We start from the raw sequence: 12,201 nt of genomic DNA, 5'->3' as shown, positions 1-12,201 counted from the left end.
GAAAACTTATTGTGTCCAGGATGGTCTTAAGCAGCCTGTAAAGTTGTTAAAAATATGCTTTCCTTTGTGTTTTTGACTTGATTCATTGACATCTTTACCAGAGGAGGGAGCAATACACAAAGTGTGTCAAAATTTTCCATATGATTAATAGATTATTTACTACCTAATGGGAAGAAATGAACCATTTGGTATTTACTATTTAGTGTACTTATTATGGAAGAAAACTAAAACAACTTTGATATAAAATGTTGTTTCTGTCCATAAATGGATTTCAAAGATTTCATTGTTAATTTTGACATACTTTGTGTAAAATTTTCACCCTATTCTTCAAACTTCTCTTTAGAACTAAGAAGTTTATTTATCATAAAAAACTAAATTTGTTTGTAGTGTGACTTTTTCTATTTTTTTATAGTAGTTAGTATTAGAATATAGATTTATATTCTATTTACTATTTTAAAATACTTCTTTTCATGACAATGAAGTTTTTAAGTATTTAGACAAATGGTTTTGTATATATTTTTACTATTTGAATGCATTTATTTAGCTAAATATTTGGTTCTAGTAAAGAATGTGTGAAAATGTTACTGGAAGCGAACCCTTTCTAGAAAGTAGGAATTTCTAGGGGCCAAATGGCTCATTGACATATTATGTGCAGTTGTTTCAAAGCACTTAAAAAAAGGCGCTTTGAAACATATTTATAGGCATTTTTAAGCCAGGTGATCCCTTTGCATTATTTAGATCTTATCATGTGTCTACTAGCAATATGTAAAAACTTAAAATGTCATTCAGTCATTTGACCAATAGAAGTGCAGAATGGTTTTAGGTAAGATTTGATTTCAGCACCATTTTACCATGAACTTTACTTAATCCAAATTCTACCCCCAATTTTATTTACATTATATATAGATTTATTTACTTAGATAAATAGCCTTGTTATTACAAGTTTCTGGGATCTTAAGCTGTACATTAGATGGATCACTGGGTGTTTGGTTAGGGAGCTTACAGTTACTACACAGAATCATAAAGTAGTTATGATTTTAATTCCATCTACTCCTTACTGTTAGGTACAATCCATTAGGATTTAGGATTAATTTCAGTAGAACATCTGCCATTTCTTTGTTATTAGAAGATGAAGCTCTTTAAAAACATTCCTTTAAAACTTAAGGGGATTGATTGATTGATTAGCCATAGTCTCTTAGGGTTTGGACCTAAGTAGTCATGGAGTAGGCTGAGATACTTTTGTATAGCATAGCCACTAGGGCTTTCAAGCTCCATGTTCAAGCACATTATGACTTGAAATTCGAGTTGTCACATGGGGACTAGAACTCGAATTCTCATCGCCGTAACTCAGTGCGTTACCACTGAGCTACGACGCCCCTAGCTTAAAGCTTAAGGTCAATCATATTTATGAGATTATAGTCAACAAAACAAAAACTTGGTGGTAAGAATAAAGTGAACCATGTAAGGGTTTGCAATTAAAATACTTTATACCCTGTTTTATTTCTAATATTTAGAATTATAATTAGTTGTAAGAGTTTAGAATTTGCATGAAACTAAGCATGTCTATTTTCTTATTAAAAGGTTGAAAAATGACAAAAAGATTTATTGGAAGAGCGCCACATGGGCTGAAAACAGAAAGTTTTCATTGTTTTTTGAATATTTAAAATTTTTATGATTTGCTGATAATTACAATCTTTAGAAAGACAAATAAAGTGGTCTATCCCCTTCCAACTTTATATTTCCACCATTGGTTAGTCTAAATCGGGATATTTACTAAGTTTTCTAAAATGGTAACTTTTTAAATAATATTTAGAGGAAGATTAATTTACAAGCCATTGTTTTATCCCTGATTTTCTTTTTCAAATATATATATATATAGGTAGGTACATAGTGTGAGTTTTGAATGCATGATCCCACTAGAGACCGGTTTTTGAATCAAACTTGATACGCGGCATGTAGCACGTTCTTTTTAATATTAATTGATTGATTGCAATTAGGTAGTTAGATTTTGACTCAAAAACCACTCTCAGGAGTTTTAATAGAGGTGAAGGGTTTAATAGCATGTTATTTTATATTTTAGAAAAAAGTGTTGATGACAGGATGCTTGGTAGTCATAGCATTTATACTCGTCTCTCTGCTGGGCAGCTATATGCAATTGTAAGTATTCATCCATCAACTCTACAATAGGTCTGTCTTGAGCGAAAAATGCTGTTTGGTGTTTTCTTCACAGAGCAAAGCGAGCTTAGATACCCCCCACCCCCTTATTTTTTAATGCCTAACCCCTGCAAGAGTCCCTAACTATGCGGGGTCTAGGCCTGCAGTGCCCTAATTTCTGTGAGGATACCCATACCCTGCAATGTAACCTAACCTAATCAGACTCAAAAAAAACACCCTATTACCAAAATTACCCTTCCCCTTTTCTTTTGAATTTAGTTCAAAATAATGAAGGTTGTTTCTAGCTCGACTAAGCACTTTGAGGAAACCACCATTCATGCTTATTTTTACAATATTAATTTTCAACATAACTGTCTTATATAAGAAAGTATATTTTAATTATGGAGGAGTGACAGTCATTTTAAAACCTGCACTTAAAGACATAAATCATTTTTATTAGGTATTTCCAAATATGAATAATATATCTTCCCTATTCAAATGAATGACAACTGACTAGAAGTTGATTTTACAAGGTAGTTTTAGAAAAATATGTGATTATTCTGAATTAATTTAATTAATTTTTGGCCATGTTCTCAATTATATTAACTTGTGTTATTATTTACTCCTAATTTTGTTAATTGTTATTTTTTTGTTTTAGATGGTAAAGAGTAACTCTGGAAGGCTGCCAATTACAAAATCATATCATTAAGTAATATAATAGACGTATTTTATGTACAAATTATATATTGCTGTGTAATAATATTTATTTATCTTTCAAAGGGGACTTTTCAAGAAATAAATTTAAGTAATTTTACAATATATCCCAGTAAATGTTTAAATACGACAAAAAAAACTTTTAGATATTAAGTAAGACTCATTCCTGAAGAATTTAAATAAAAGTTGTATTATTTTATTTGTGTCTTTGAAGATGTTTTAATTATTTCTTACCCACCAGAAGCAAAAAAAAACAATTTCTGTGATGCAGGGTAATAATTTAAGAAAAGTTTAATCCTCACAAATATATTACTTTTTTAAAATCACCTAAATAATTTAAGTGGAATATTCGTATGGTTCATTATCAAATATTTGCTAACTATTGAAATATAAATTTTTTTAGATTCTTAAGAATAAGTTTTACTTGAATACATACTTGGTTTAGTTTGTATTGGGTTAACAGTTCAAAATATTCAAGTCTCTTTTATACCTAAAACTTCCCTTATATTATCTTTTATATTTTCTTATTATTTATTTTAAGATTATCTTCAGTACCTTATTTTTATTTTTAAAACTATCTAAAATGAAACATATCACTTGGAATATTTTAGTACCTTAAAGTGGACTATTTTTTTTTTACACATTACATTTGTAAATTGCTTATGTGCTTATGTTTGATGCTTAAAGATAAAAAAATTTCAACCATAGCTTAGTTAATGGATAGTCTACTTTTATACAGTCGAATACATGTTACCTCATTTTATTCCTGAATTATACATGTTTATAATTTTATTACAATATATTGTAAAACCTGAATAATTTTATTGTCTAAAATCAAAAAATGAATTGTTTTTTTACTTAATTATGATATGCAATATTTAGGTCAATAATGTTAATAACTTTCATGGACTGAATTATTCTAAATACAATTTGGATTTATTTAAAACCAAGGTTTTTTTTCATTTTATGATTTGAACTACTAACATGTTTTAGATTCTAATCATTAAGATTGTTTATTTAAATTGTTTTTAGAATATTTTCTATCATGTCATCTTAATAATTTCTTGGTGTAGAAAATTTTTCTTATGGATGTAATATCTTTATTTTTACCATCATATAACCTTGCCATGTTTTGCTTTTTTTTCACCAAAGTAAAAAAGAATTCTAATTTCATTCAGCTGTTTTACTAAGTTATTATTTTCAGAAGGATTTTAGTTTACAAGTCATCTAGTTGCTAGTCTTTAATTTATAAGTTTTCTATTTTGGCCTTTTTCCAATTTATATATCTACCTTTTCTTTTCATTACTTCCCTTTTTGCAAACCAGAGGTGAATTCTTAAAAAAAAACTTTTGCCCCACTAAAATCAGTTTGCCTCACTAAAATTTTAGTAAGGCATAATTATCCCCTCTAAATTTTTAGCGAGCCTCACTGATTTTAGTGAGGCAAAAGTTTTTTAAGAATTAACCTCAGTTTATTCTGGCATCTAGATTTGCTACCATTGGACGTAATAACCAGGGAGTAAGGGAGGGGACAATGGGCAATTAATTCAATTTAAGAGTTTTTGAAGAAAGGCCATGAAAACCAGAATAATCCCGAAAATATGGTGGAAATTGTAAAGTGATTGTTGATTAAATCTAGAAAACCATAAACTAAGAAAAAAGTTCCAAGAAAAAAAGCAATCATTTGAAAATAAGATTACCAGTATTACAGACTGACATAACCATTCTGTAATTAATTACTAGAAATATCTCCCTGGATCTCTTCAGATGACAGGGAAAGAGAAAAGAGATTTGGGGGCAAGTGATGTGAACACGGAAAAAAGGGGCAGGCAGGCGTGTAGCTGGATGGGCAAGTATATGACCCGCACGCCTTCCTGCCCCTTTTTATCCTGTTTATTTCCCCCACCTACATTTCCCTTTTCTCGTCTACTTTTAAAAAGGAGGTGGGGATGAAGGGAGTGAAATATAGTATGGGAGGGGGGCCATGTATTTATATTTGAACTACTCTCCGTCTGCAAAACTATATATATTCAAAACTATCATAGCGAGTAATGGCATTTCTTGCGCAAGTCCCCAAACTCAGTCAGAAACTGCTAAATTCTTGCACATTCCCTTTAAGCCAGTCCCCAAAGTCTGAGACTCCTAAAGATTGAATATTCAATCCATTGTCCCCTCCCTTACTCCCTGCGTAATATAATATAAATGGTTGTCTATTATTATAGTTAATCACTTTCTTATTTTTCACTTTTTAGATAAATAGAGTTATTTTCTATTAATTAAAGGATATGTAAAAATAATGCAGAAAATCTTCCAATTTACTTTGTTAATAGTTAGCTAGAAAATTAATATTAAATGTTAAATGTTATTTAAAATTTGTTTTTAAAGGATTGAAATTGTTGGATGTTTTTACTTTGTATTTCCCTTGTTTTTCTTCTTTCAGAACAATTCATATTTGTGGATCTACTCAATAACCGAGTTTTGAATAAACGTCCGACCAAACTAGATCCTAAAATAAAATTAGCGGTTTCCCTAAAATTGCCCAGTTGAGCCCAGAACACTGCCCCTTATTTTAAAATAAATAGAAAAAAGGAGGGGAGGTGGGAGTTTTTGCATGTTTGATTATAGGTTTGATTTTGCTATAGGTCAGGTTAGATTAAGGTACTGGGTATCCTCGTAAGGTTAGGCCTCCCGCAAGAGATAATCATATTTATTTTTCAAAATAAGTGTGGCAATGATTTTCAATGCTTGATAAGCACTTGGAGGGAAAGCAACCTAAAATTTTATTAATATTTTTTTTTTTAATTTAGCACTTTTAGGTAAATGTATTTTGATCAAAAGATAATTAACTGGGATAAAGTTTATCTTCTAAGGCATTAAACTTTTTATTATAGATTTCATTGAAAGATTTATGCGATCAATTTAAAATTTATGGCAGAATTATGGATTTGCTTTATGTATTATTATAAAAAAAAAATTTTGCTAACATATCATTTTTTTGTTTACTTGATCCAAGATTCTTGATTCTAATTATTTTAAGTAAAAAATGTATTTCCTAAATATTTTGACTAAAAGAATAAAATATGATGTACCGAAATATATGCATGTAAAACTATAACAGTCTTTTTTTTGAGGAGAAATTTACTTAGAAAACATAAACTTCAGTAGCGCAGTAATAACAATTTATTTTAAGATAAGGCATTTTTTATTTCCATATGTTATAACCAGCGGCCATGCCCTTAGAGGCCTCCAGGGTTGAATTCCATAACCCATTTTTTTTTTAGATTGAAAAAGAAAAAATATTTTTCTTGGGGGGGGGGGGGGAGGAGTCGACTACAGGATTTTTCCCCCGATTTTATTTGAAATTCAAGTAGTGCAACTTCATTTATTATCAGGAATAATTTATTATGCCTTTTAGTGAAAAAAAACATTCGTGTAAAAATTTTAACCATCTTGGACAAGTATTATGCTCAGTAATTTTACTTTGAAATTTTAATGCCCCCCTCATGGGGGTCAAAATTTTTCTAGGGACGATTTCTCTTGGGAGGTTGGTAGTACCCTCCCCAAAATAGTTATTAACATTCCCGGGACCTATTAGATACCCTGTATTAAGGTACCAGATTGGTTCAGCGGTTACTGAGATCCTTTGGTTAAAACAAACAGACAGACATCCTGTTACTTTATTATGAGGATAGAAAACTTATCTCCTGTATGGTATAAAATAAGTGGTCAACTCTTCATTACACGAATCAAGTCCTAACCAGGAATCCTAAGGGATAAGATATTTGACAATATATTAGATTACATTCTCTTCTGTGATTAATAAAATTTTCCCTACTGTTTATGTAGATTAATAATTTAAACTGTTAGCTTTAACCAATAACCAACAAATGAAGGTTGAATGAAAGTTATATAAGATTCCTATATCCTCTCTGGTCCTAACAGTACATGGTAAAGATTTGCACATGAAAGTCATGTAGCCTTAGCTGTAGACATAGATGTCCAAGGGGGGGGGGGTAAAGGGGTGATTACCCCCCCCCCAAAAAAAAAAAAAAAATTTTTGATTTTCAATTTTTACCCCCCCCCCCCAAAAAAAAATGCCTCTATGAAATAAAGATTACCCCCCCCCCAAAAATTTTTATTTTCCAAATTTTACCCTCCCCCCCCCCCCCACCCCAAATAAAAAAGCGCTTGGACGCCCCTGAGATCGGTTTTTAATAAATGCCGCGTTTTTTCGACAATTTTTTAGACATTGATTGATTGAACGAAGACGATGGGAGAGTATACAACATAAGAATTCAAAATTTTAAAATTAATATTTTAGCCATTTGTATAATCTCTAATACAACTTAAATCCATTTTCGCTGCATATTTATTAATGCATCTTTTTAGATCTGCATATTAGACATTATACAAATGGCCAAAATAATAATTTTAAAATTTTGAATCCTTAAGTTGTATACTCTATTTTAAACCTTATTTCATCTTGAAGATCAATGCCCCGTACGATTTTAACAGAGTATACAAATTAAGAAATCAAAACTTTAAAGTTATCATTTTAGCCATTTGTATAATATCTAATAATATAAATATGCAGCGAAAATGGATTTAAGTTGTATTAGACATTATACAAATGGCTATGATAATAATTTTAAAATTTTGAATTCTTATGTTGTATACTCTCCCATCGTCTTCGTTCAATCAATCAATGTCTAAAAAATTGACGAAAAAACGCGGCATTTATTAAAAACCGATCTCTGGCTGTAGATACTAGTTTTAGTGTCCCTTGATTAATGTGACCTGGCTTTATTTGTAACAGATTCCAACACCTCCCTAACAATAATCTGGCACAGTCAAATGATAAACAAGACAAGTTTAAGGAAAAGCTTTATTTACATTAAGAATAATTTTTATTAATTATGAAATACAAATTAGTAAACAATAACAATGTTAAATTTTGGAATCTTTTCAATTTTGAAGCCTAAGATTCTTTTAATTTCTTTGTCAAACTCGGATTTTGATATTAGAACCACATAGTCTTTCGTTGTATTAATATTTAATTCGTTTATGATTTCGAATATCTGGAAAGTTTTATTACAGCCTTCATTTGAATATCTCAAAAGCATATCTAATAATCCAATATTACAATCTAGTTTATTCTTTTTATAACTTACTTCATAATTGTTTTCAACCTTCTTTGTTATGATTTCAATTCTCCGGTAAGAATCATAGTAGTCACTTCAATATTATAAAAAGTGTTGTTACTGAAAATTATGTCCTTGCCTCCTTGATATGTAAACAAAAGATGATCTTTGTAATGAATATCTTAAACATTGTTATCAAGCTGATTATTTTCTGCCTTCTAAGCCTTTAGGTCATCTCTGGTTGATTTTGATACCATGTATTGTGAGCCATAATTTATGATTTACAACTCAAACAAATCTCCATCCTCGGTTAGAACAGATGGCAAGTACTTGGCTGATTGCATTCTTAAGAAGATTGGGTTATCCATGCTTGTGCCTGTAATCTTGAATTGATCTGTGTTTCCTCTCTTAAGACTGAACTCAAAAGTTGCTTGAAGTTGTTGAAAGTTTGCAATGTTTAGCCCTCCTTCAGTTTTAAAATCCTCACAGAATCGGAATATGTTGCACATCAAGGGAAACTTTGATGGCTTTAAAATTGAATCTATCTTAAAATTTTCATAATTAAGGTTGATGTCAATGTACTTTTCTTCATTGTTTTCATAGTAGATTTTTAAAGCTGTTTGGTCTGAAAGATCAAATCCTGTTTTGATAATTTGGTATTGTAACCCACTTTTACTGTAGATTTGGTCTGATTCAATTTTATTTGCATGTATTAATTATCATTAGTTGGTATTCTATCATCATAAGCCAACGCTCCAGTGAATTGTAGGTATTTTATATTATAACCAATTAGAACATCATGTATTAAGCCATTACCTCGTATTACTCCATTTACTTTAAGGGAAATATATCACATGTAATCTTCCTACCTTCGGCTATTTTTTTCTCCGTTCAGAAGGAGTGTGTCCTGTATTTTGAATTCTAGTTTGATACTTGTGGGAACCCCAATCAAAATCTCCAATTAGCCAAGTGTCCTTATTAGCAACAAATTCTAAATCGGCTTTTTGAGTACATTTTCGAGGATCAAAAGTAGAAATGCATGCTGGTAAAGGTGTGGTAGGATATGAAGGATTAATTGTGAATGCAAATGAAGTGAAGGTTTGTGAAGCTTTACTGTATTAAATCTTGTGTTCCATCACTATTCTTTTATTTGAGGATCTCTTCATAATTAAATTACCTTCCTCCTCTGACGCATAATACCATCCCCTAAATTTGTAGAGAATTGAAACTCTAAAATCGTTTGTGTTTTTAGGGAAAGTGAAGGAAATGTTAAATTCAGCCTGCTTCAATTTTATTTCCATCCAGTTTGTCAAAAACCACCATAGCTCTTCCATTCTAAATAATAAATAAGTAAACAATATTTATTGTGTTGTTTAAGTTATGAAATGTGCTAAAATGGTCACAATTTAACACATATTTTAGCAGCTAAATGATTATATTTTCCAGTATGGCTTTGAAATCAATTAATATTCAGTGGATAAGTACCGACTCTCAGTCACACGGAAATTATGTATTGCATCATATTATATCCAGTTTTCTATGAATATAGAAATGTACAATCATAAAATTAAAACCAGTTTTGTTAGTTCATGCCTTTGGTATTTTGGATGTAAAAAAAACTGATTTTAAATTTAAATTGTACACATTTATTTCTGCAGAATAGTTATTTCTCGTATCGTATTATAAACGGCTTTCCGCGGATATAGAATGTACAATTATAAGATTAAAACTAGTTTTTTTAGCCCCGTGGTCCCAAAGGCACAGGCTAAAAAAACTGGTTTTAATCTTATGATTGTACATTTCTATATTCGTAGAAAACTGGATATAATACGATGCTAGACATAGTTTTTTCGTATGGATGAGAACCGGTTCCTATCCACCAGATTCGAATGAATACGAGAATAGTTATTTCTCGCATCGTATTATAAACGGCTTTCCGCGGATATAGAATGTACAATTATGAGATTAAAACTAGTTTTTTTAGCCCCGAGGTGACGAAGTCACTGGCTAAAAAAACTAGTTTTAATCTTATGATTGTACATATCTATATTCGTAGAAAGCTGGATATAATACGATGCTAGACATAGTTTTTTCGTATGGATGAGAACCGGTTCCTATCCACCGGATTCGAATGAATACGAGAAAGCTGTTTATAATACCATGCGGTAATTGAGTACTAAAATATTTTGGACAGGAAAATTATTATTTTGAAAGTCTATTTTGAAAACTTAGCTAGTAGGTAATTGACAACAACCTCCTTCAAGATAATAAAATTAAGGATTATTCCAAGTTATTTCACCCCCTCAAGATTCACACCCCTCAAAAATTCCATAAATATATCGACGAGTAGAAAAGAAAATAGAGGAAAAAGCAGTGATGCCTACCTTTAAGGGTATTTTTGGATCATCACAAGTCATCTTGAATTTTAGACCTACAGACTCCGAGGAGTAGTCTATATTACAAACATCCAAACTCCTTTTGTGTCTTCCAACTTTGGTGTTCGATACTACTTGTCTGGAGAAACTAGCAGGATCAGCCAGAAATAATTTGAATGTTGCAATCATCTCCTCTGGTAGATTATTGATTTTTGTGGCCAGAAGTTCATTGAAATGCAAAGATTTTTATTCTAGCCCTAAATACACAGAGTATATTTACATTTTAGTATTAATATATTGAAAAACATTTAAGAAGTTTTCTAATAAATAAAGTTTTGGAGCTTTAGAGAATGTCAATGTTTGTTTTAAAAATCTATAACTTACAATTTAAATATAAGGCCTGAAGGAAAAGCCAAGTCAGGTAAACATGCTTCATGAAGTTTCCTAAATAAAGCATTTGGTAAATGCTGATTTTTCTCCTTTAATATTTTAAGTACAATTGCAAGGACGTCCAAGGGGGAGGGGGGAAGGGGTGATTACGAATTTTTCATTTTACCACCCCCCCCCCCGCCATTTAAAATTTACCCCTGCCTTTGGGGTAATTGCCCCCCCCCCCAAGCAAATTTTACCCCCGTGGTAAACAATTATTTTTTTTTTTTTTTTGGGGGGGGGGGGTAAAACGAAATTGATAAATCCCCCCCCCCCCCCTAAATAAAAAAGTTTGGACACCCCTGTACAATTGAATAAAATTATTCACAGATATTTACAAGAATGATTTATTCATTAACATGCATGACAACATCCATTAGTAGCGAAGCACAAAGTCTATAATGAAATAGACAAACAGACAAAGTGAGTTATAGAGCAGATTAACTGTTATCATAACAAAAAGAAAGAAAGAGAGATATATGCAAATAAATATACAAAAACTTAAAATCACGAAACATTAACAAATTAAGGTATATGTCTGAAAGTTTAAAAAAGAAAAGCAGCTGAAAAGCAGTCAGACTACCAAAGATTTTCATCTAAAAAGCTGTTTAAAAGGACAGAGAAAATTAGTTTTGAAAAATAAAAGCGGCTAAATTAATGCTTAAAAGCAGTCCGACCGCTATTGATGTTTTATACTCAATTTGGTTCCATATTTATAGGAGCTAAGTAAATATCATTTCCCCCATAGCGTTACGGACTGACTGACTGACTGGCGGACAGACAAAGTGAATTATAGAGTAGCTTCGCTACTAAAAAGTAAATGTTCTTATGTCATGGATACATTAATAGTTATTTCTCGTATCGTATTATAAACGGCTTTCCGCGGATATAGAATGTACAATTATAAGATTAAAACTAGTTTTTTTAGCCCCGTGGTGCCGAAGGCACCGGCTAAAAAAACTAGTTTTAATCTTATGATTGTACATTTCTATATTCGTAGAAAACTGGATATAATACGATGCTAGACATAGTTTTTTTTGTATGGATGAGAACCGGTTCCTATCCACCGGATTCGAATGAATACGAGAAAATTTATATATACAATCTTTGATAACAGCTGAGGTAAAAGAAGCAATTTTTTCTCTTCTAGAATATACAGGGTGGGGCAAATAAGACCGGACAAACTTTAAACGGCCATAGCGACAACACTACTTGACCAATCAGGACGTTTGACCACACTATAAAAAGCTTAGGTAATGACCATTTAGCAAAAAAAATCTTTGGACGTAGATGGACGTGTACAACGAGCTGGCCGCGCATATGTTCAACAAGGCAGATTTCAAATGCGCCGGTGGTTTAATCTGGATTCTCGACTAGGGCCCACTAAAT

At 31.2% G+C, this 12,201-nt stretch overlaps 2 protein-coding genes and 1 long non-coding RNA gene across 4 annotated transcripts in view; 2 read left to right on the top strand and 1 right to left on the bottom strand.

The window, feature by feature from the left end:
* Syx1A (Syntaxin 1A) overlaps positions 1 to 3,488 on the top strand; it is a 69,753-nt gene extending 66,265 nt beyond the window's left edge. Inside the window, exons 12-14 of one of the 2 annotated variants that reach the window (XM_080147623.1) lie at positions 2,081 to 2,157; positions 2,813 to 3,021; positions 3,314 to 3,488. In XM_080147623.1, the coding sequence (XP_080003749.1) occupies positions 2,081 to 2,157; positions 2,813 to 2,819 (84 nt within the window). In that variant the 3' untranslated portion in view covers positions 2,820 to 3,021; positions 3,314 to 3,488. Of the gene's footprint in view, positions 1 to 2,080; positions 2,158 to 2,812; positions 3,022 to 3,313 lie in introns of those variants that run through there. The other variant, XM_080147624.1, reaches the window with a different exon arrangement.
* Positions 1 to 12,201, top strand: part of LOC145305803 (uncharacterized) — a 112,058-nt gene that overhangs the window by 34,856 nt on the left and 65,001 nt on the right. The window lies entirely within an intron of this gene.
* On the bottom strand, positions 7,739 to 10,642 carry LOC145305608 (uncharacterized). The gene is made up of 2 exons (XR_013874637.1): positions 10,393 to 10,642; positions 7,739 to 9,343 (listed from the first exon to the last, which is right to left on the bottom strand). It is a non-coding gene; the product is annotated as an uncharacterized LOC145305608 (long non-coding RNA).

Source organism: Acartia tonsa, chromosome 14, assembly GCF_053477335.1.
Source record: "Acartia tonsa isolate MP-2025a chromosome 14, ASM5347733v1, whole genome shotgun sequence".
In the NCBI taxonomy this organism is placed as follows: Eukaryota; Metazoa; Arthropoda; class Copepoda; order Calanoida; family Acartiidae; genus Acartia; species Acartia tonsa.
The sequence above is the reverse complement of the archived record's forward strand: the minus strand, read 5'-3'. Positions and strand labels throughout refer to the sequence as shown.